This window comes from Ips typographus, linkage group LG1, assembly GCF_016097725.1.
Source record: "Ips typographus isolate SLU linkage group LG1, UJ_Ityp_2.0, whole genome shotgun sequence".
NCBI lineage: Eukaryota > Metazoa > Arthropoda > Insecta > Coleoptera > Curculionidae > Ips > Ips typographus.
Genome location: NC_138422.1, coordinates 2,462,202 through 2,486,238, shown reverse-complemented (window position 1 = coordinate 2,486,238; position 24,037 = coordinate 2,462,202). Strand labels below are relative to the sequence as shown.

Sequence of the window (24,037 nt, the reverse complement as noted above, 5' to 3'; positions counted from 1 at the left end):
TCTATGATACCCATCAAATTTCAACATTGTTGGAGGTTAATTTATTACAACCTTAACCTAACAAAAATAAAAAAAACAAGTGTCCTAACGGCCTAAAAATACATATCTGAAGTATCTGACAAAAGCGTTTCCACTTTGATCGAAGCGTGAGTTTTTTTCGGCTTCTTTGTAGTCTTTCCACTGTTGCGTGCGTTTTTTTCCAGCAGGTCCCCACGTTTCTGTGGAGAATATCTGGACAAAAAAGCATTAATGAGTATTCGTATTGTTTAAACGCAAATTGTGGGCTTATACCGGAATTTCCTTGTCCCAAACCGAGTAGTAACCGACCCAGAATATGGTCTGGAGGACGCCCACACCCAAAATACTCCAACCAAAAGCTGGAATGTTAAAAACAACCATTTAGTAACAGCATTTCCAGTAGTGTTTTTCGCTTACCCATAACGCCACTTGGATATGCGAAATCATGAATTCCATAAGTCAGTACGGGCAGAGTGGCAGCGAAGTAGATGAAAATCACTACAAGCAGTACAGGCATGATGAGTCCCCAGCACAGCCTCCAATACAATCCGGGTTTGTGTTTGGTCATAAATTCGAGATCCAGACAGAAATTTTGCAACCCTGTTAATTCACATTTATTTTTAAATGACAATAAAAATAACAAAAACTTACCGTATAAATAAACAACAGCAAACACTTCCAAAATAGCGAAAACGAAGATGATGAACGTTCCACCGAAATGATCGACCAGATCCAGCATGTACTGTCCACCCTGCATTAATGACGTCATTAAATCGATTTCTACCATAAATAAACCATTACACCTACCGGAGTGACGTAAATCAACCCAATCAAAAACATCGAACTGGCAGTGAAGATCGAAATCACCCAGGACGGTATAAAAGAGAAAGAATCCTTGATGACAGTGTTTAGACAGCTTTGCAATGCCACCAAACTACCCACACCAAGTACGAACAGCATGAAGAAAAACAAAATGGCGAATAGCTGTAGAAAGTAAGGTTACGTTTTTGTGTCAGGAATTTTAAAATCGTTTTTTTTACCCATGGAACGTGGGTAAATTTGGCTATAGCTTCTGGATAGGAAATAAATGCTAGCCCGGTTCCTCCCCCTTCGACCACGTCTGCCGGATCTCTACCCAACTCGTACGCCAGGTTGCCAAGTATCCCGAAAATAGTCAAACCGGATAACAAGGAAGTGAATGTGTCTAGAGTGGTGACGATCAAAGCGTCTCTATAACATTAACAGTTTGGTAAAAATCTGACACTTGGAAACAGTTTATTATACAATGAATATGTAAAGATAGCTATTACTCACGAAGATACGGAAGTTTACGAAGGCGAGAGTTGGAAAGTGGTTATAAATCATCAAGTGAGTAATAGTCATTACATATTCGGATAGAATACTATACTTTTTTGACGAACAATAGCCATCACCTGCTATTGTTTGAAATTAAGTCTACACCATTTACACATAGTAAGTTAACATAGTAGTATAATAACATAGTAGTTTAGAAAATATCACTTGGATTTTAAAAATATAAGTTGGATTTCAGGATCTATAACTTGTATTTCATTATCGTAAATTTGTTTTTAGAAAACGTAAGTTGTATTTCAGATTCGTCACATGTATTTTAGAACGCCTTATTTCAATTTCAGATTTTTTTGTGTTTCTATGTGGTTATTAGTTTATTGTTTTTTTTAAATATCACTTTAAGCAAAAAAACCCGCCCATCGAGAGTATTAATTTAAATAAAATATACAGGGTGTCCCATAACTATATGACAATCTCTCGATGGCATGCAGGGGAGGTCAAAATAATACGATTTGTTTATATAATTTTTTTTTTAAGTCACTCTTAAGGGAAATATTGAGCCCCAAAGAACTGTCTTCCAATTAACGTTTTTGGCCGTAACTTTTGAAACACTTTGTATATTGTAATGATTATTGGGTTTAATGTTTTATCGAAAGAGACCTTCTATTTGACATGAAAAGCAGGTATCTCGTCTTCGAAAGGCAGGAACTAACTGGACCTAAGACACAATTTGCTTAAACTTTGACAGCTGTCATTATTTTCAGCTGCAAACGCCATTAATGGATACTCTTGACATTTTTATCGAAAAATTGTACTCTTCCTTTATTTCGATAAAATGAACGGTTTTCGAGATAAATCGATTTTTCATTGAACTGCTTAAACCACAATGTTATTAAAAATATTCGTTAAACTATTTACTTTTTTTACTTATTTACTTTTTTGGCTCAACTTTAATTTTCCAAATTACAAATGACCACGTCTAAAATCCAACTGCTCTTTTCTATAATACAAGTGACTAATCTGAAATACAAATTGCAATTTCGAAAATCAAAGTTATTATTCTAAAATTGAAAGTACCTTTTCTGAAATACAAGTGATATTTTTTAAATCCATCTTATGGTTTCTAAAATTCGGCTGACGCTTTCTAAACTACATGTGTAAATGGTGTAGAATTCAATTAAACACTCGAAACAGTCCAAATTACATTTTCGGACTAATTCATTTTTAAAAATTAGATTTCAAGACTAATATCCTAACATTTAGTGCCAAACTTTTTTACTTTCATTACTGAAGAGTCTGAAACTTTACTTTTACTATTATAGATTGTCTTAAACACGATTTTTCTGTCTTAAAAGCACTAAAAACAGTCCGAATTTCTTAGAAACGTTACAATTTTTTGCACCGATGAGTGTAAAAGTCAAATTAATAGTGAAGAAGCTTGAAATGACATTTTAAAGACTATGGACAGGGTACAAATTTGCTTTCAGTCCTGATAAGTCAAAAACTTGAAAAAAGATAGTCTTAGATTTTTAAGAAATGCTCGAATTTTTAGCACTGAAGCCTATGAAAAATGTAAAAATTGTTATAAGCTTGGTGAAGATGGTCTTGAAACTCGAGTTTACAAGCTGAAAGCAGTTTTGAAGCACTAAAAATAGTCCAGAGTTTTAAGAAAATGAAAAACAAAGTAAAACAACTTAAATATGACTAAAATATTTAAGTTTATCTTCAAATTATGAGAACTTGTTTCAAATGTAAATTTTAAGCTTCTGATGTCACTTTTTATTGGTTCAGTCACTTTTTAGTGTCCAAGTCAATTTTCAAGGTTTAAATGTGTAAATTTGTAGTCAAAACTTTTAGAAAAAGTAGTTTTTCATGTCTGCAAGTCTACTTTCAATTTGTCCGGAGAATTTTTTGAATTTCTTAAGTGCTTGTTACAAACTTGAGCAAAATTGCTCCAACGGTCCGCTGGTGGACTGAACCACTCATTACTCACGGTTAGATAATGGGTGTTATTATCTATTAAAAACTAGTGAGTAATAGGCATATTATTAAGCAGTCGTTTTAAAAAGTAATTACTTGCCTGTTGATAGCGTGGTTAAAAGGATTATAAGAGGAATACATGATGATAGATCCAAATCCAACGTTCAGCGAGAAGAAACATTGCGTCACGGCGGCATACCACACCTACAACGTTGCCAAATTTAGTTTTTTTTCACTAAGCATAGTGTAACAGATTACTGACGGAAGCATCTTTAAGTTTAGCCCAGTCAGTTTCGATAAAGTAGTACATCCCATTTCCGGCTCCGTCCAAGGTGGCAGCCCTGATCAACAACGTGATCATGATGACGTAGGGGAACAAAGCTAGGAAATAGGAGGCTTTTCCGGAACTTTTCACACCTTTGATCGACACCAAAAAGGTAATAATCCAAGAAGCCAGTAGGCACAACGTTAACTGCCATTGCGGAGTACCAATTCCTTCTGATATATCGTCGGTTTGCTGGAGAACCTCGATTCTAGGAAAATTGTTTGTTTTTATTTAGTACAAGCACATTTATTTTTGTTTCATAGTATAAATAATTGTAAAACATTCTCGTACTCACCGAAACCAAAGTTCTGAAGAACTTATGGCATTCGAAACATTTGCCGTGGTATTCAAAGAGGAAACGCAGGTGCGATTAAGATGCTCCACATACTCATCCCAGTCGGGATTGCAACTGGTCCATGGCAAATCGCCGGTAAACGAATGGATCAAATAGTACAAAGTAATGGCCATAAGACAACAGTAATAGGTGGCTACGCATGTTGATCCGATCAACTGCCCAAATCCTATACCTAAACAAAAAATGTAACAAATCCGGTAACATTGGATCGAAACTCGTACTCTTCAGCACCGGTGACAGTTTTTCGTACATCTTGACGTTGCCGCGACTGGAAAATTGTCCGAGAGCCATTTCCATGTAGTACAAAGGGCGGCCGATCACAGTCAGAACGATCAGATAAGGGATGAGAAAGGCGCCGCCACCGTTTTCCTTGGCGGTAAACGGAAACCGCCAAATGTTACCCAGCCCCACTGACATGGCGATACAGGACATAAGAAACTCCAATCCGTTGCCCCATTGAGCCCTATTTTCTTGATCGTCATCATCATCTTTCACCTATTTGAATTTGAGTTATAATAAAGTATGATGATATAATTAAGTATGACAAAATCTACATAGAAAAATATTGCAATAATAAGGTGCGTTTCGTGTTTAGGAAGTCTTTTGCTGGAAAAAATGCCATTTAAACGTTGTGTTGTTCAATCCTGTTCCTGTTCCAACAATAATAGTAAGAGCTGGCCCAATAGGATATTTTTACTTTCTGACTTTAGACTTCCACATACGTTATAAAATTGTAATGTCTCTTACTACGTCACAGGGGACCGTGCTCTTCAGAGGTTTACTCTTCTTCATAAATAGAACACTCTATACAGATATAGAAAGTTCAAAATTCAGTAGGAACTAAGTGAGCAGAGAGAACAATTTCAGCTTCATACGAGAAATTTTACAATTTGTCATAGGATATCAAATTTTCTGATGAAATGGTCATGTGATCACCACCTGGTGAATGATGTCATATCCTCTTGATTAGACTGACAAATGTCGTGTCTGAAGCGATTTGCTATCTTGGTCTGGAACCTTGGTTTGCAAATGTCCTGTCTTGTCTTGACAATTTTGAAATTTCCATAATTTAAGTCATAAATCATCAGAGGAATTAATCTTGATCATCTCGTTTTATACTGTTGCTGTCAGCGCGGTTAAAATCTGTTACGTCATCGTAATTTAGTTTGATTTTTCCTATACCGTTATGGACAATATACGATTCATTGTAGTGTACTTACTTCGTCCACAATTTTTTCACTTGGTGCGCTGTTCCTTTTAGTGTCCTTTAGTTCGTCAGGTGGAACAAAAGCGGGATTTTCCAAACCATTTTTCTGAAATTAAAATATTATTCAATTCAATAAATACGTCCATTCATGTGGTGTTATAATCATAATGCGTTTTTTTCTTTGCATTTTTTTTGTCTATTAATAGACCGCAGATTAGGGAATTATTTATCAAAATTATACACGTTTTACCTTGTTTTTCTCGGAAGCAAATCAAACCGCATCGTTTTCGATTATCAGCGTGAATCCGATACGTCGATTGTTAATTTGAGATTTCCACTAAGGTCAGCCGGATTATAGTTTATACATTCCGTTTATCAGTTATTAGTTTATTATAACAGACTAACCTTATACTTGAGGTACACAGAATGTTCCAGAAATGGTGTCAAAAACTTTAAGGAAAGATTCAAAAATATGAAAAAAAGTTTCTAAAAATGTCTTAAATGTCCCTCCTTTAAGATACAGGGTGTCAAAGTTGCATTAAGCTAAAATAAGTAAGTTGCCATATTAGTATTAGTAGACAAACACGGAGAAGGACACTATTTCTGCTAAAGTTACAAAAAACAGAGATGTCTTCAATTTTCAACTTTTGTATCTCAAAGAAGGGACATTTAAGAGGGTATGTCCATAAACACATTTTCTCATATTTTGACATGTACTATCCTTTTCTTACAATTTGTGACACTAATTTAATGACACCCTGTATATGAAAACCTTGTTTTCCTATTCCATTTTTCCTGCACGCAGACAACTGTTAACTAGTTTCTGTTTTGAATAATAACAATATTAATAGCACCCTAATAATAAACATTTACGATACCTATATAATACATCGGAATCTTTTAAAAGCGTCCCTAATGACTTTATGGCGATATCTGGTTTGGTTGAGTTACGATGAGATTCGCAATTCAGCTTATTAATGTCTAGGTCGATATTTATGAACATTGAAATTGCGTCAGAGCTTTTCCGTACTTAGATTTGATAAAAATGAAGGTTTGGGCGCACCCAGAACGTTTTAATATTTTGGGGATGACGCTCGCAAGACATAAATCATTGTCGTAAAATGTGAGTAAGTTGTAAAAGACTTAAATGACAGAGAACGAATAGAAACGTGGCGGGAATTCACGTGTAGTTAATCTAATACTCAAGAAGGTGTAATTTAGATAATTTCCTATTGCATTTTATGGACGTCATGTAATTGTTACTTATTACTGGTTGAGGAAGAACTGGTTATTTGTTGGTAATTGCGAGTTAAAAGCGATTTTGATAAGTATCTTCTTAGTCAAGAAAAAACTAAAAATTAACCTCTTTACTATGCAAAAGGACCACTAATCTGGGGGTCTGAAAAATCTTCTTTAGCACCTAAAGTTATTGAAGATAAAAAAAATTATGAAAGAAGGTAATGATGATATGGAGATATGTCTCAATTTGACAGCTCCTATCTTGGTTCCTATGAAAGCTAGGAGGTTCTTGTAACGTCAAAATATAGTCAAAATATGTAACGTCAAAGTATAGTAGTTGTCTATTATCATATTTCAAGTATAACGTCTTTACAAAAGCAATTACATGGCAAAGTTGCCAGATTTCTCAAATATATCATGGAAGGGTCTTCTAATTGAACGGTGTTTTTGATCAACTTAACCTATAATTACTTAATCTACATTGCATCTACATCATTCAATCTACTAAAAATTTTAGAACTGACATTATTACGTGTAGTGTAATTTTTGTAGTAGTTGTAGGTATGCAAGTGCTTATCAAATAGTTATTTAAATATTGCTTTATTATACACTGTTGAGGAAATTTTTGCATGCATGTTTGTTGTTACGATTTAGAAAATCTTGTTGTTTCGCTTTATAGTTTGCATTTACAACTTATTATTACATTTTTGAAAAGAAAAACAAGATTTCCAGGAAGTCACCAAGATAAGATGTAATCAACTTATCAAACTATTGAGTGATTTTGTTGCATGATCTGGCAGCATTGTATTTTTTGCGCATTTGAATTTTCAAGATTTCAGAAGCTTTCAAATACTATAAGAAACTTCCTTTCAAAATAGGGTCTGGAAGCTTCCAAAAGCTTCTGAAACAGTCTAACAGCTTCCAAATGCTCTTCAACCAGTCTAGAAGCTTTCAACAGATTTCAAAACGATTCTAAATAATCATCTAAAGCATCTCAGAATAGGCTTCAGTATGCTCTTTCCAACTGTCCTAAAACCTTCACGAAACTCCTGAATATTCTCACGAAGATTTCAGAAGCTCCCAAAATACTATAGAAACTTCAAAGGCTTCCAAATGCTCCTCAACTTGTCTAGAAGCATTCAACAGATTTCAAAACTGTCTAAAAACGATTCTAGAACAGTTTAAAAACTTCCAATAATTTCCGAATGCCTTTAAAGCAGTCCAGAACCTTTAATATGCTCTTTACATTGTCCTAAAACCTCCTAAATGCTCCTAGAGTAGTCCAAAAAAATTTCAGAAGCTCCCAAAATACTATAGAAACTTCAAAAGCTTCCAAATGCTCCTCAACTTGTCTAGAAGCATTCAACAGATTTCAAAACTGTCTAAAAACGATTCTAGAACAGTTTAAAAGCTTCCAATAATTTCCGAATGCCTTTAAAGTAGTCCAGAACCTTTAATATGCTCTTTACATTGTCCTAAAACCTCCTAAATGCTCCTAGAGTAGTCTAAAAAGATTTTAGAAGCTCCCAAAATACTATAGAAACTTCAAAATCTTCCAAATGCTCCTCAACTTGTCTAGAAGCATTCAACAGATTTCAAAACTGTCTAAAAACGATTCTAGAACAGTTTAAAAGCTTCCAATAATTTCCGAATGCCTTTAAAGCAGTCCAGAACCTTTAATATGCTCTTTACATTGTCCTAAAACCTCCTAAATGCTCCTAGAGTAGTCCAAAAAAATTTCAGAAGCTCCCAAGATACTATAGAAACTTCAAAAGCTTCCAAATGCTCCTCAACTTGTCTAGAAGTATTCAACAGATTTCAAAACTGTCTAAAAACGATTCTAGAACAGTTTAAAAACTTCCAATAATTTCCGAATGCCTTTAAAGCAGTCCAGAACCTTTAATATGCTCTTTACATTGTCCTAAAACCTCCTAAATGCTCCTAGAGTAGTCCAAAAAAATTTCAGAAGCTCCCAAAATACTATAGAAACTTCAAAAGCTTCCAAATGCTCCTCAACTTGTCTAGAAGCATTCAACAGATTTCAAAACTGTCTAAAAACGATTCTAGAACAGTTTAAAAGCTTCCAATAATTTCCGAATGCCTTTAAAGCAGTCCAGAACCTTTAATATGCTTTTTACATTGTCCTAAAACCTCCTAAATGCTCCTAGAGTAGTCCAAAAAAATTTCAGAAGCTCCCAAAATACTATAGAAACTTCAAAAGCTTCCAAATGCTCCTCAACTTGTCTAGAAGCATTCAACAGATTTCAAAACTGTCTAAAAACGATTCTAGAACAGTTTAAAAGCTTCCAATAATTTCCGAATGCCTTTAAAGCAGTCCCGAACCTTTAATATGCTCTTTACATTGTCCTAAAACCTCCTAAATGCTTCTAAAGTAGTCTAAAAAGATTTCAGAAGCTTCCAAAACACTATAGTAAATCTAAAATGTTGTCTAGAAGCTTTCAAAAGTTTTTAGAACCATCTCAAAACTTGTTACTGCAAACTGTTGTTAGTGTATGACTGAATTGTTTTTCTTTTTTTCTAGTTTAAGGTTAAAAATAGTTATTTACGTAACAAGTTCGGAAAGTGGTATACTTCTAGCACCATAGTGCAGTTTCCCAAGCGAGTTCAGGCAGGCAGTTAAAAGGCGATTTTCATTAAATTGAACCAAAATGTATAGTAAACTATAAACAAAAATTTCTGTTTGCAAAGATGATTTAAAGTTAATTAAGAAATGAAATAGGCAGTTATTGTTTTTTGATTTAAAGGTACATTTTTGAAAAATAAGTGCGGAAAGTGCACTTTTTGAGTAGGGCCCGGTGTCATATGTCGTTGAATACAGAATTAAAAGGCTGAGTGCCAAAACATAATTCCCACAAAGACAAATTGTCCAAATAGTTGTAGAAAAGTGTCATTGGGCTTGGCCTAGCTTTTAAGTTAACGTCACAAAACTTGAAATCAAAAAAATTAAAAAAAAAACTCTTTTCAAAATATCTCAAAAACTAAAAAAATCGGAGGTTTCTAAACTTTATGTTATTATATTTTTGAATACGCATTTTTTGTTTTATTTGACCAAACTTGTATGTTTTTCCAAGATCTCTATAGCTGTCCTTCTTATACGGAACAGAGTATATACTAAAAAAATTGTAAATTTAAGCGTATGACTATTTTTCTACAAATAATTTTTCGAAAACACTTGGATTTGATATGCAGAATGTGACAGAAACCAGCTTCCTCTGTCACATTCAATCAATGCTTCTATTGAGTCCCACTGACTGTTTTCAACAATTAGGACTCTTGTTAATCACTGAACGAGTACTTACTTCAGATGCCATGTTTGCGGAAGAAATCTACACTAAACACTCTCTAAAACTGTCAAATCCATAAATGGAAAACGGTAATTGCACAGCGATCTGCGGCCGTAGATCATTCGCAAAGAGACGCGAACAGTATAAAGCTCATCCACCTACATAGAAGGAGAATGTGTTCAGCGCCGCCAATTTATTTGCTACGATTAATTATTATCGCGTTTTTAAGTCTTGGGGATATGACGAGCTAATTAGAGTGTGTAAAAGGGATAATAAATACACGTTACCACCTATTGTTATAACGTTTTATTGGGAATTAATCTTAAATAGACGTCTGCCAGTTGTGGAGTAAACTAGAAAGATTCAGCAATTTTTCTGAAAGTAAACTGAAATGTTGTGCCTAGTAAGTGAATCAAGACTGCTTTCAGTATTTCATGATTTCAGCGAAAAACTGAAAGCGGAAATAACTACAAACTGCACCACAGTACCAAGTTTGCATTGCTGTCATTTTTAATCTCTTTTATTGTAAAATTAAGTGAATTTATGGTTTGTATTAAATAAATGATAACGTCGAGATAATCGTACCTTCACTGTAAAACCTTCACCTTGAAATAGGTGGCACACTTTACAAGAAACGTAGTTAAGACAATGTTTGTCTGCAAAACGATTTTTTGATTGATTGGGCAATCAAAATGGATTACCCTTTGTGCCGAGTCATTTAATCATCATAAAAGTGTAGTACCCAGACCGTTTCTAGGGGAACTTTGCATTAGTTGCCTCGTAAATTTATCTTACTTCATTTGGGTTTAATTTATCAAAATATAAATTTAAAACGCGGAGGATAAGCCAAATCCAACGTCAAAATTGTACTAATTTTTTAATGGTTTTTCAACTATAAATACTGCGGATTAAGTTGGAATTAAGAAAATTGTTATCAATTGTGGTTAATATACTGGGTGTAAATTTATTGTTGTAGAAAAGTTTTTATTTTACTAACAGTGGATAACAAGTTGAATTATGTTAAACTTTTTTTGAGTTTTACTTGAGTTTTTTTTTAAAGTTTGGGCAATTAGCCACCAAAACCATTTCTACATTCTTCTAGTATTCTTTTGAAAATTCTAGGCAATTAGCCAGCACTAACCTTTTCTACACATTCTTCATATATTCTTTGCTTTACATTTACAAAAATTTGTTTACGCACGACTTCTACTCTTCTCTTAGTAATAGTCCCTTTTAAGGGACGTAAGACACATTTACGTATTTTTGTTCTGTTTCCTTTTTTAGAAGAGGACAGATTTGTTTCTAGAATGCCACTAAGCTACAACTGAAATTTTCTTAATTAAACATACGCAATCAACATGAGGTAAAATAATTAGAACTTTTATAGACCACATTCATTTTGACGCTCCATGGAGCGATCAGATCGTTTTTGACGTCACAATGACGTAATTTGACAGTTGGGCAAATTATGGTTTTCCCAAATTACGTCATCGTGACGTCAAAAAATCTCTGCTCGCTACATGGAGCTTGAAAACGAATGCGGCCATAGACAAAAATGGAGATAACGTCAATAGTGTCACATTTGGTGAACAGATGTCACATCATTCGAAAATCGGTCACATAATCACTTGTAGTAAGTTTCCTAACTGTATTTATTTATATTCCTTATTGTAACATACTTTGCATATAAAACTTTATGTATAAATAATTTACTTTCTAGTCTAAACAAAAAAAAAAAATGAACACAAGTAAAATTATCGTCCAATCAAAATGCATAGTTTATCGACTGTCCAACTTCGAAGTTTCGTAACTCGATTTGCATTTTTATCTATTTTAAACTGACGCCATTTTCTATTCTGTTTTAGGTCTTTCGGTCCCCAATCCGTGTGTCGCAACATCGATTTCAAAGCCTGAAAATACAAAATTTCTTAAAAAACTGATTTTTCTTCAGTTTTTTTGACGTACGGATTTCCCAGTCCCCAAATTTCTCTTTCGTTTCACAAAATCAACGGTAAACCACACAAACGGTTGCAAAACTCCAAAACCGAGCAGAACCCAACCCCATGCTAGAAAATTGTCAGTTAAAAAATTTTAGTTTTTATGGGTGTAAGCACCCATTACCAAGCACGTTAGCAGGATAGTCCTTTTTCTCATACTGCAGTGGTTCGTAGTTGATTAAAAAGTAGGACAAAACGAATATGAGCACCAGTGGAACGATCAGGACCCAGCAAATTCTCCAGTAAACTCCTGGTTTTCTCTTAGTCATAAATTCGATGTCTTGACAGATGTTTTCCAACCCTGAAAATGGTCAACTTAAGGTTTACCTAGGCTAAGTTGTGATTTGCCTGTGACAGATCATGTGCAAAATGTCATAGTCAAATTAAAACCTAGTCTAGAGTGCCCTTAAATATGTCGGTGTAAGGCCACACAATTAATATCGACAAACTGACGCTTTTCGATAATTGATTTCGGTGACCACTTTGATATTTTTAACATATTAACTGCCAAATTACGTCAACTTTGTTTTTTCTTTTATTTTTCAATTATTATACAAAATCATTGTTTTTGATTTATTAACGTTGAATTCGTGTGGATAATTTTTTATTTTTTTATTCTTGATTGCTTTGTTCCATAAAGTTTTATGATATATTTTTGGAAAACCCTGTATATTTTCCAGTTATTTTAACGATTCGAGAAAATACTCTACAGGGTGGTCCAGTTTTAAGTGTCAATAATTTACCATTCGATAGCCAATCAAAAAATAAGTTGACTTGCATTATGTCATTTTTCTGAAAAACGTTTCCTAAGATACAGCCCACCAAATTTCAATTTAAAAAATCGTTTTATAGTGTAAAACTGAACACTCAAGACTTGTGAGAGTCCAAATTTGTACTGAATAGTCAAAATTTGCTATTAACTAGTAGGAATAGCCTTATAATTCGTTTTCTCAGACTGCCTTCCTGGTAAAAACTAAAAACAGTCCGGAAATCAAGACAAAGATTGTATTGTACATGAAACTCATTTTTTGCTACTAAAAATAATCTAAAAGTAGATTTTTAACGCTAGAACTAACTTTACTAGGACTAAAGAGAGTCCAAAAGTCTATTTTCAGGACTTTAATTGGTGTACAACTCAATTTATTGAAACAAGACTACAAGCAAATTAAATTTTCGGACTATTTTACTTCTCAAGACTAATATCGTAGCATTTGGTACCAAATTTTTTTACTTTAATTACTGAAGAAACTTGACTTTTGGAAATAGTCTTAAACTCGATTTTTCAGTCTTAAAAAGCACTAAAAACAGTCTGAATTTCTTAGAGATACTACAATTTATTGCACCTATGAGTGTAGAAATTTAATAGTAAAGAAGCTAAGCTTGAATTGACATTTTCAAGACTATGGATAGTGTACAAACTGGCTTTTAGGCCTGATAAGTCAAAAGATAGTCTTGAAGCATCTTAAAGCACTAAAAACAGTCTAGATTTTTAAGAATACTTGAATTTTTAGCACTGAGGTGTCTAGAAGTCGATTTAATAGTAAAAAAGCTTATAATGACATTTTTAGTCTATGGAGAATGTAAAAATTGTTTTTTTACGTTTGCTATGTCAATAACTTTGATTTTCCAAGCTGAAAGCAGTTTTGAAACACTAAAAATAGTACAGAATTCTAAGAAAATGAAAAGCAACGAAAAGTTAGTTTTCAAGACAATTTTTATCTAGTATCTAAGACTATTTTCAAGACTAAAATATTGAAATTTGTTTGCAAATTATGAAAACTTACTTTAAATGCAAATTTTACGTTTCTGATGTCACTTTTTGGTGTCCAAGTCAATTTTTAAGGTTTAAATGTATGAATTTGTAATAAAAAATTCTAGAAAAAGTGGTTTTTTATGTAAACAAGTCAATTTTGAATATTAAAGTCTCTCGATTTGTATGAAAACTGGTTAGAAACACAAAGCTTCTGAAATCAATTTTTATCTTTTCTAAATCAATTTTCAAAACTAAAGTATTTCAGTTTATTTGGAAACTATGAAAACTGGCTACAATAAAATTTTTTAAGCTTCTTAAGTCAATTTTTCGTTTCCAAGACAATTTTTAAGTTGGGTTGGGTTAGTTTTGGGTCTTTGAACGTAATAAGTGAATTATCTCGTAAACGAAGTATTAAATTAGAATTGTATAAGATATAAATAATTAAAAGAAACTGTAATTTTTGAAAAATATCCAAAGACCTAGAAAATAAGGCAAAAACATGAAAATCATCTTCCTGTATCTACGCTTCTGGAGAATTTTGGCAAACGTCATTCATAATGAGTATTAATTTCTAGAGTGCTTGTTCCAAATTTGATTCAACGGTCTGACAGTTATGACGAAAAAAAAAACGATTTTTTAAACTGAAATTTGAAGAACTGTATTTTCCTTAGGAAGCCTTTTTCAGAAAAATGACATAATGTATGTTAACTTATTTTTTGATGGGCTATCGAATGGTGAATTATTGACATTTAAAACTGGACCACCCTGTATAATAAGGTTTTGCTTGATTGTAGATTGTTACTTACCGTACCACCATAAAATGGACACGACCTCAACAATGTTCATGATGTAGAAAATAAAAGTGCCACCATAGAAATCAATCATTGTGAAAATCCACTGACCACCCTAAAACAAAAAGATAAAACATCCGATAATTGAAACTTAAATAATTTTTGACATATATAAGGTTTTATCAATAATTTTCAAGATAAATTCACTGAAATATTAACTATTTAATAATTGGAAAAATCATATGCAGAGGGAGCTAATCACCTCAATGAGCCTTAAATTTGGGTTTAATATTTTTGCCCAAAGCTACAATTTATAACAAATGCATCGAATACTGAATTAGACAAAATTTTACGTTGCATCAAATTTTTAAAACCAAGATGACTAACTCAAAAATGCTCAAATAATGTGTCGAGACTTAAATATTAAAACCAAGTTGGAAATTGTTCAAACGAGTCGAATTAAACTTTAGAATGTAAAATATGCAAAACTTACTGGAGTAACGTAGACCAGTCCGATAATAAATCCTCCAAGTGCAGTGGCCAAGGAAACGTGCCAAATTTTCAGATGGGGAAAAGCGTCCATTATTACTGTGAAAGCGCAGCCCTGTAAGGCTGCCAGGCTGCCCACTCCCAAAACGAAGAGCATTACAAAGAATAGAATTGCAAATAACTAGAATAGTGTTAGTGTTGAATAGTGTTGTTAAATGAGCGTAAAAAGGATCTCACCCAAGGAACAGCTTCAAATCTGGCTATGGCTTCTGGATAAGAGATGAAGGCCAGTCCGGTCCCTCCAGACTTGACCACATTGGGCACGTCCACGTTCATTTTACTTGCCAAATTACCCAAAATACCAAAAATGATAGTGCCAGCCAATAAGGAAGTACATGTATCTAAGGTGGTGACCACCATAGCGTCCCTATAGTTTACTACATTTAGAAAAAACCTTCAAAATGCTCCAAACTTACCTGTAAATATTGTGTTTGAACCCATTGTAAGAAGCGTACATAGACACTGAACCAAACCCAATATTAAGAGAGAAAAAGCACTGAGTGACTGCATTGTACCACACCTTGAAACTAACACACTAATCTCCAATGCAACCAAAAATTGTGGTAGTTTACCTTGGCATCAAGTAATTTAGCCCAATCGGGGCTAATAAAGTACAAAATTCCAGTTCCTGACCCAGTCAAAGTAACTGCGCGGATCAGCAAAGCAAACAAAACTACGTAGGGAAATATGGCTAGAAAATAAGACGCCTTTCCTGAGCTCTGCACTCCTTTGGCGCACACTCCGAAGGTAATAATCCAAGAGGCCAGCAGACACAAAGTCAACTCCCAATCGGGTAATCCAATCCCATCCGATATGTCCAACCGTTCTTTCAGGACATCAATCCTGGAAATTTCCGTAAATTGTAATACCTAATTCTTATCTGTTATTTAGCTAAATTGAGGTAGTAAATCTATGTGATTCATTCGAACAACAAACATGTTTTCATATTAAATAAAAGCTGAAAATGGGTTTGCGCAATGTTTTAAAGCCTGAAATATGATTCCCGGTTTTATAGCTTTTTTTTGCGGTAAATAGTAAGTGGATCTAAAACACGACAGTCTCATTTTATAAACTTTGATGATGAATGAATGAAGCAAAATTGTATTGATAAGCTATTGCAAGCATTCAAAACAACTACTCAATCGTTGCTCATTTTAAATAGTTCATTCGATAGATCGATAAATCGAGAGACAATTATGTACCGGGTTTCCCAATAAACAGTGTAAGAGGCCTCAATAGAGCGTTGCCAAACTGCATTTTCAAATCCAAAAAAAGAAGAAAACTATTTTTACGATTAACGCATTATACCTACTGCTGTTTACCTAACATTTGAAATAATATCCCAACAAATGAAAATCAGTAGAAAACTTTGTTTTAGACAGAAAACCAGTTATTTTTTACACATTTGACAACGCAGCAGATTTCAATTTACTATGTTTTACCAAATTTTACGCAATGCCAGCACAACAGAAAGGTGAACTGTAGAACCTAACAGGAATTTGTCTTTGTCAGCTTCTTCTGTTACATTCTATCAACAGTTTTCTTGAGAATTCCGTTCCCTGTTTTCAAGAATTAGGTCGCTGATTGTCAAACCTAAGGGGACAATTGAAATTTTGGTGCACTTTTCCATAAAATCGTTCATCACTCGCTTATTTGAAACACCCTGTATAAAACGACCGTATAACGAAAGAAAGCTAATGAACGGGGCTATCACGTGACGTTGAGCGGGCACGGCTAAGTTGTCTAGTTTAGCCGCTAGAAGGCGTCAAAGTTGACTCTCGTTTTTTTGCAGTTTTTGCTCAATATCTCAGGAACGTTTCATGTTAGAGATCTGAAATTTTTATCACAATGCACCTTGATGGGATGCAACTTTTACCTTCTATACACTTTTTTAGTACCATGCACCGTTTTACCTTGAAAAATTAAAAACTAGAATTGTCAAGAATTTGCAAATTTTTTTCAGAAATTTTTTTATTTTCAAAATTAACCTCAACTGCTTAAATACCTTCAGGTTAATAGTATAAAAATGGCGTAAAGTGTCATTTGTCAAAATGTCATTTTGCAAGGGTGCCACGCCCTAAAGTGTCAAAATTGACATAATTTCAAGGTCATCTACGAAACGGTGACAGTTAGAGCAAAATTGACGTCAGATTTGTGTTCCGCAAGTTCAAATTAGTTAAAAAATTCACTTTGATTAAGGAACATCCAAAATGGTCGCCATTAGTATAGTGGGCCCAAAAAATCCCTAATTTAGATTAAAATTCCGTGCACTTTTCCAGAAAATCGTCCATAACTCGCTTATTTGAAACACCCTGTATAAAACGACCTATAACAAAAGAAAGCTAATGAACGGGGCTATCACGTGACGTTGAGCGGGCACGGCTAAGTTGTCCAGTTTAGCCGCTAGAAGGCGTCAAAGTTGACTCTCCTTTTTTGCACTTTTTGCTCAATATCTCAGGAACGTTTCATGTTAGAGGTCTGAAATTTTTATCAGCTTGCACCTCGATGGGATGCAACTTTTACCTTCTATACACTTTTTTGGTACCATGCACCGCTTTACCTTGAAAAATTAAAAACTAGAATTGTCAAGAATTTTACCTTTTGGTTTTTTTCAGAAATGTTTTTATTTTCAAAATTAACCTCAACTTCTTAAATACCTTCAGGTTAACAGTACAAAAATGACGTAAAGTGTCATTTGTCAAAATGTCATTTTGCAAGGGTGCCACGACCTAAAGTGTCAAAATTTACATAATTTCAAGGTCATCCACTAAACAGTGACAGTTACAATTACGGTGACCAAGTTCAAATTAGTTGAAAAAATCACTTTGATTAAGGAACATCGCCGTTAGTATAGTGGGCCCAAAAAATCCCTAATTTAGATTAAAATTCCGTGCACTTTCCAGAAAATCGTCCATAACTCGCTTATTTGAAACACCCTGTATAAAATGACCGTATAACAAAGGATAGCTAATGAACGGGGATATCACGTGACGGTGAGCAGGCACGGCCAAGTTACCCCGCTTAGCCGCTAGAGGGCGTCAAAATTGATTCTAATTTTTTGCAGTTTTTGATCAATATTCTCAAGAACGTTTCAGGTTAGAAATCTAAGTGGACGATATTACTTTTCGCGCGTTTTTTCAAATTAAAGATTTCAGTTAAACTTTGTCAACCAAGAGTAGAGCTTTCTTACTGCTCTTGATACTTCATATACTATTACCTGAAATACAATTCGGCTGAGCTCATTTCCGTTCCGGTTGAATCTGGGTTTTCCTGGGAATTAGACGGAACACAAGTAATATTGCCACTTTTCACCCAACTGACATTATCCCATTCAGCGTTACAACTAGCCCAGGGCAGATCCGAAGTGAAGGAATTTACCAAATAGAACAACGTAATAGCCATTAAAGAACAGTAGTAGGTGGCCACACATATTGTCCCCACTAATTGTCCAAAACCCACCCCTAAAACGAATCATTTAAAAAAAATATCTTGCAACAATAATCAGAAACAAACCTTTGAGAGCTGGAGCTAAATTCTCAAACATCTTCACGTTGCCCCTGCTGACGAATTGACCCAAGCAAGCTTCAAGGTAGTACATGGGGCGACCCATAAGAAGCAGCACCAGGACGTAGGGGATCAAAAAAGCCCCTCCACCATTTTCGTAGGCGACAAACGGAAATCTCCAGATGTTGCCCAGACCTACATTCATCGCTATACAGGACATGAGAAACTCGATTGGTTTGTCCCATGATGCCCTATCAGGATTTGACTGGTCTACTGCTTCTTCACTATCCTATTTTGATCATAAAAAGAATCACAGTAAAATGCTGTGACATAATTTGGCAAAACTGTCAAATTATTACTTCTTACCTGAGTGTGGTCATGTTCTGTAGATGGCACTGTATGTACAGCATTGGGGTCGTCATCTTTGGGATCAAAGGCGTTATTTACATAACCGTTTTCCTATACAAAAACACAATTTATAACTCTCTACCGGTTTAAAACAAAAATACTTACTAAAGACATTTGAGATATAAACTAAGACATTAAAAGTACCTAAAACTTTCTGTCACCCGTTCAATGTAAAAGGCTTGCCAAAATAAATAAAAGGAAAAATCTCAGGTTGTTTAAAATTTTGTATGTTTCCAACGCCAGGACCGGATTTTTTTATCGTCAAATGCAGCCGGCCCTGATTACGCTAATCCGCTTAAGCTCTTGATTAAGTTTTTGCCGGCTTTAATTCAAATTTCCTAATTAAAAACCGTGGAAATAGTTTTAATGCGATTTAACTGAATTAGTTCACTTATTTCCTCTAATTCTGCCCTGCAAATGTTATTCATTGTTTTACTGCTTATAGAGATTGTAAATATTAATAACCGTGTAAATATGATTTTACAAATAAATTTGGCCCATATAAAGCGATTCTATCTAGCAGTACTGTGTAATATACGAATCTGTTTGCATTCGGGTACTATTCCATTCAAATCGGATAATAAAACTACGTTATAATACCTCGTTCATATACATTTTCCGCTAAATTGTACCTTATTAATTTTGAATGTCAAATTGGTTTTTTATGATTCTGTTAGTACAAATTTAGATTGTCAAAATTATTGAAAACTGTTTTTCTCATCTCATCTAAACTCATATTACTATGAATTACAATTTTCACAAGTTATATTAAAACTTTTTTTACAGTTTGTCAAAAAAATTAAGAATTTTAAATTTTATTAATAATTTTTTTTGTTTGGCTATCTACTAATTTTTTGTATTGCCCTTAGAGAGAGAGAATAACTGTACTTTTCTCATTAGATCCCTGATGAAAAAGAATAATTAATTTTAATAGTAGAAGTTATAAATTTCAATAAAATAATTTACGCGGTCAATTTACAGTGACACTTTATCCATATACAGTGTGTCAAGTAAATAATGGTCTTAATTTCAAGAAGTAATTTTTTTACCATTTATTAATCCTGTCTGTCATCATTTGTTTTTGAAATACCGAGTGGCAGTTTATTTTTTGTTTTCGGTTTTTATTAATGTTTTTTTACGTAAAATTTTTTATTTTTATTTTTTTTATGTGGTAAGTTATCAGTCTATCGAAAGTTCTAGAACTTGCCTTAGTGACACGCCACTAAAGTAGATAATTCAAATATAAATATTGGAATTCAGATGAGGCTTGATTTTTCAATATCAGTTAAACTGAAACTTATCTCAATATAAGTAGGTACACACGAATATTTGACGATTTCCAAAACAAACAAATACATATATCGATCAATAATATATAGCCTGATTCGAACATTTCCATGATGAAACTGAAAATCTGAATAATGGGTACTTTTAAAAGAACCTTACAAAAAATTTAATTTATTTTATTAGTTAGCTTTTCTTCTCTCTTTTGTCTGATTGGTGAAGAAAGAAATAATCAAAATCAGTGATTTTTTTTAACTTTTTAAAATGAAAATTTTAAAATCATCAACAACCTCTATTTGAGTAACTTTTTCGTTTAAGAATTAAAATTAAAAAATGGTTTTTGTGGCTCATTTTTAGAGTTGATTTAAGGACACTTTTCGACTACAGTTTATATGACACTTTGGAATTTATTGTTTTATTTTTTATTTCAATCAACTTGGACCACCCTGTATATGAATATTTAAATTTCTCCTCTTAAATTCCGCTAAACCAGAAAATAATTAGTTGAGTTCTATTTGTCCCAACATTCAAACATGACGTCAAAAAATATACCAAAGTATGTATATACAGTTGCCTACCCAACTACTTTTGACGCTTATGACATTGACGTTTGAAATTAACAGAATTATAGGTTAGTGGGTCAAATTCCGATGTCATAACAAGGCAACTTGTAAACAAAAATTATCTTTCCTTTATTTTTATTAATTTACAATTAATATTAACTTACTTCCAGATTAAAGTCCACCGTTTGCAAATGAAGCCCTATTCTACATGACTTGCACATTGTCACCGCATTTCTCCCACAAACTATGTCGAGCTTTAATTGCAACTCCTTGGCGCAGCTTGGATTGGGGCAAAAAGTCCTTTTCCTCACTAAGAAACCGCTCTAAATTCAAGTAAGTACCACGTTTTCATGTTAGTTTGTTGCACTAGTGCTCTCTGTGGTCTACAGACCTACATTTGCACTATACCGAGCAGCTTGCACTACTGGGATTTTGAGAACCTCCTCCACATTTCAGGGCAAAGATGATAGATATGAGGGTGTCACCGTTCTTTCAGAGAATGAACCTTGCAAAGCTGAGGATCTGTCAGACAAATTGAAAAGTAATCAATTCAAATTACACACTCTAACTTGTTATTAAATACATTTTTAGACTCATTAGAACTGTGGAAAAACCTTAAAAAGCGTGGAGTGTGGTTCAGAGTTCACACAAATCAGTCAAATTGGGTGCCAATACTAGTAAAAGTAACTAAACCCTTCTAAATCAACTACTCTTTCTTAACAATAAATTTTAGTATGGTTTCAAGTACCATCATGCTAAAGGTGACTATGCAATGCTGTATTTGTGGCTGTCTAGTGCAGAAAATAACAATATTCCCACCTATGCTCACACAATGATTGGGGTAGGGGCTGTTGTAGTTAATAGTCAAGATCAAGTTTTAGTTGTTAAAGAGAAATACCAATTTTATAATAGACCTTTTTGGAAATTGCCTGGTGGTCATGTTGAGCCAGGTTTGTAGTCAAGAAACCATAAATAGGGTGTACTGTATTCAAGTTGATTGTAGGTGAAGATTTGGTGGATGCAGCTTTGCGTGAGGTATTTGAGGAAACTGGTATTAAATGTGAATTCCAGTCAATACTGACTTTAAGGCAGGGACATAATGGTATTTTTGGTTGTTCTGACATTTACGTTGTGGTCAATTTGAAGGCTGTAAATGAGGACATCAAAAAGTGTGACAGAGAAATTGCCGAATGTCAGTGGATGAACATTGAGGAGTATTTGTCCCATCCTCATATACATGAACTTAATAGGTGGTACCAAGACCAGACAAAACTCACAAATTACTAAAGTTAGGATTGCAGGTTCTTTGTCAGTAAATTGCTGCACCACAGGAAGCATAATTTAAAGATTGACTGTCATCGTGGCGTGCATGAACTTTTGAAAAAGCCTTTTACTATTTATTCAGTGTTTAAGGGTGACGACTTGGAAGAAATTGAGAAACTTCCCTTTTCTGCTTCACCTGTAAAGAAATGAGTTTAGGTTTGCTGGTTAGTAGTTAGGAAGATGTTTACTTTAAGTAGTAAAGGAAGGTTAATTAAATTGTTTTGTTGTTAATGAGTTTTTTTTAATAAAATTCTAGTTTATCTGTTGCGTATTTGTGGCAAATCCTCAGTTGTTAGCCCATTTGTCAAATTTACACTTTATATTGTTTGTCCTCCAACCCATTTAGTCAGTTGACATTGGCGGATAGGTAGACTGACGTTTGACGGAAAACAGGTTGAATTAAGGTTATGTTTTAATGTGTTTGAAAGTAAACAAAATTTATGGAATGTTATTTTCTAAGATTATATTAAAAATTCCTTGTTTTACTTTAAATCAAAATTCGTCCAGTCACAAACCATGTCTGTGTTCGCATAAAACACACACTGTCATCACGTGTCATCCTAATCTAGAGTCGTTTACTAAAATCCAAACTTGACTCAAATCTAGTATCTGTTATCAGAAAGAATTTATTTTTAGGAGTGAAGGACCGTGTTTGTGCAATATACAAGCAGTTTATAGCCCCTTTGTAGCAGTAGTAATGGCTTCAAGTCTAACAGAGAGTTTTCAAGGGAAGGAAGATCATTATCAAGGCATTACAGTACATTCAGAAAAAGAACCCTGTAAAGCTGAAGAGTTTGCTAACAAACTTCGAAGTAATAAAATCGTAAGCATTCATGCAAGCAAAAAAGTTAATCAAAATATTACAGACTCTTTAGAATTGTGGAGATGCCAGAAAAAGCGAGCAGTGTGGTTTAGGGTGCATTTAGATCATTCTGACTGGGTTCCCATATTGGCTAAAGTAAACCAGTTACTTGTAACATATAAGGCAGCTTTAAGAAATTAAAAAAAAAATTTTAGAATGGATTTAGGTACCATCATGCTAAAGTTGATTATGTGATGATGTACAAATGGTTGCCTGTTGAAGAAAGTGACAATGTTCCTAATTTTGCACACACAACAATTGGGGTGGGCGCTGTTGTGGAAAATGATGGAAATCAAATTTTAGTAGTGAAAGAAAAATACTTTTACAAGAAACCTTTATGGAAATTACCAGGAGGATATGTGGAACCAGGTAGAAATATTAGGTACCTCTTTTTGTTTGCAATGTTGGTATTGTCCTTGTGTATGCATGTGTGTGTGTGTTTATTCAGTTTATACACAGTCAACCCCAAACCATAATTTAAAGTTTAATATTTCCTCTCCTTGTTTTCTTTTATTATATAATCAAACAATTATTAAAAGGGATTGTTTCCTAAGTAGGAGAGAACTTAGTGGATGCTGCCTTAAGAGAAGTTTTGGAAGAAACAGGAATACCCACCAAGTTTGAGTCAGTGCTTACCTTTCGACACGTCCATCACGCAATGTTTGACTGTTCCGACTTTTACGTGGTTTTACATTTAAAGGCTTTGAGCCAGGATATCAAAAAGTGCGACAGGGAAATTGCTGACTGCCAATGGATGGATATTGAAGAGTATTTAACTCATCCCCATGTACATGAATTAAACAGGTATGTGGTTTGTACTTTTAACAGTTTTACTAAATGTTACTGGAGGCTTTGCACTTTTACAGTTTTTAAGAAATTCAAGTTTTAGTTAATGAAGTTTATTAATTTTTAATTTCAAATCTAAATTATGTAGTTTTTGATAGTGGAGTGTAAAAAGGACTCATTTGTGAGTTGTTGTAGGTATTTCGTCAGTAAACTGCTACACCATAAAAAACACAACTTGAAAATTGACTGCCACTATGGGATCCATCAGGTAGTAAACAAACCATTTACCCTTTATTCTGTTTTTAAAGCTGAGGACTCAGAGGAATACCAAAAAACACCTTTTTCATTAAAACCCTTATCAAGTGATTTACCTTAATGTTTTTTTGTTGGGAGTAAAATTAGGGAATAAACTTTTTTTGTTTGGATGGACTCTAAATGTATCTTTAAGTTTTAGCATTTTAGTAGGTTACCTTTATT

At 33.8% G+C, this 24,037-nt stretch overlaps 3 protein-coding genes across 4 annotated transcripts; 1 reads left to right on the top strand and 2 right to left on the bottom strand.

The window, feature by feature from the left end:
• LOC145737251 (sodium-dependent nutrient amino acid transporter 1-like) lies at positions 1-9,915 on the bottom strand. The gene is made up of 12 exons (XM_081991868.1): positions 9,756-9,915; positions 5,210-5,302; positions 4,211-4,484; positions 3,930-4,161; positions 3,572-3,842; positions 3,410-3,513; positions 1,059-1,248; positions 826-1,002; positions 670-769; positions 436-618; positions 292-377; positions 1-231 (listed from the first exon to the last, which is right to left on the bottom strand). Exons 1-12 carry the CDS (start codon positions 9,765-9,767, stop codon positions 85-87), a joined length of 1,869 nt encoding a protein of 622 aa, XP_081847994.1. The 5' UTR covers positions 9,768-9,915; the 3' UTR covers positions 1-84.
• A 1,459-nt stretch (positions 9,916-11,374) lies between these two features.
• On the bottom strand, positions 11,375-18,991 carry LOC145737241 (sodium-dependent nutrient amino acid transporter 1-like). The gene is made up of 12 exons (XM_081991859.1): positions 18,848-18,991; positions 18,701-18,793; positions 18,344-18,623; positions 18,048-18,291; positions 15,403-15,673; positions 15,247-15,350; positions 15,008-15,197; positions 14,775-14,951; positions 14,297-14,396; positions 11,862-12,038; positions 11,706-11,806; positions 11,375-11,650 (listed from the first exon to the last, which is right to left on the bottom strand). The coding sequence occupies exons 1-12, from the start codon at positions 18,854-18,856 to the stop codon at positions 11,495-11,497; spliced, it is 1,902 nt and encodes a 633-aa protein (XP_081847985.1). The 5' UTR covers positions 18,857-18,991; the 3' UTR covers positions 11,375-11,494.
• Positions 18,992-20,670: 1,679 nt separating this feature from the next.
• On the top strand, positions 20,671-23,983 carry LOC145737612 (uncharacterized). Of its 2 annotated transcripts, none has more exons than XM_081992378.1 (6): positions 20,671-20,922; positions 20,979-21,130; positions 21,181-21,272; positions 21,323-21,539; positions 21,593-21,839; positions 21,891-22,143. In XM_081992378.1, exons 1-6 carry the CDS (start codon positions 20,798-20,800, stop codon positions 22,060-22,062), a joined length of 1,005 nt encoding a protein of 334 aa, XP_081848504.1. In that variant the 5' UTR covers positions 20,671-20,797; the 3' UTR covers positions 22,063-22,143. The 2 variants fall into 2 exon arrangements, with proteins under 2 accessions (XP_081848504.1, XP_081848495.1); XM_081992369.1 differs by lacking the exons at positions 20,979-21,130; positions 21,181-21,272; positions 21,323-21,539; positions 21,593-21,839; positions 21,891-22,143 and adding exons at positions 22,549-22,724; positions 22,779-22,870; positions 22,930-23,143; positions 23,329-23,578; positions 23,756-23,983 and having other exon boundaries at positions 20,760-20,922.
• The last annotated feature ends 54 nt before the right edge of the window (positions 23,984-24,037 follow it).

Coding starts and splice junctions, on each gene's coding strand:
- LOC145737251 (XM_081991868.1), bottom strand. Junction 4,485..5,209: donor GTGAAAAAATTGTGGACGAA/GTAAGTACACTA, acceptor AAATTCAAATAG/GTGAAAGATGATGATGACGA. Junction 3,514..3,571: donor CTAAACTTAAAGATGCTTCC/GTCAGTAATCTG, acceptor GCAACGTTGTAG/GTGTGGTATGCCGCCGTGAC.
- LOC145737241 (XM_081991859.1), bottom strand. Junction 15,674..18,047: donor TCAGCCGAATTGTATTTCAG/GTAATAGTATAT, acceptor GGAAATTTCCAG/GATTGATGTCCTGAAAGAAC. Junction 15,351..15,402: donor CTAAATTACTTGATGCCAAG/GTAAACTACCAC, acceptor GTTAGTTTCAAG/GTGTGGTACAATGCAGTCAC.
- LOC145737612 (XM_081992369.1), top strand. CDS start 20,798: ATGACTTGCACATTGTCACCGCATTTCTCCCACAAACTATGTCGAGCT. Junction 20,923..22,548: donor AGAAACCGCTCTAAATTCAA/GTAAGTACCACG, acceptor ATTTATTTTTAG/GAGTGAAGGACCGTGTTTGT. Junction 23,579..23,755: donor CATGTACATGAATTAAACAG/GTATGTGGTTTG, acceptor GAGTTGTTGTAG/GTATTTCGTCAGTAAACTGC.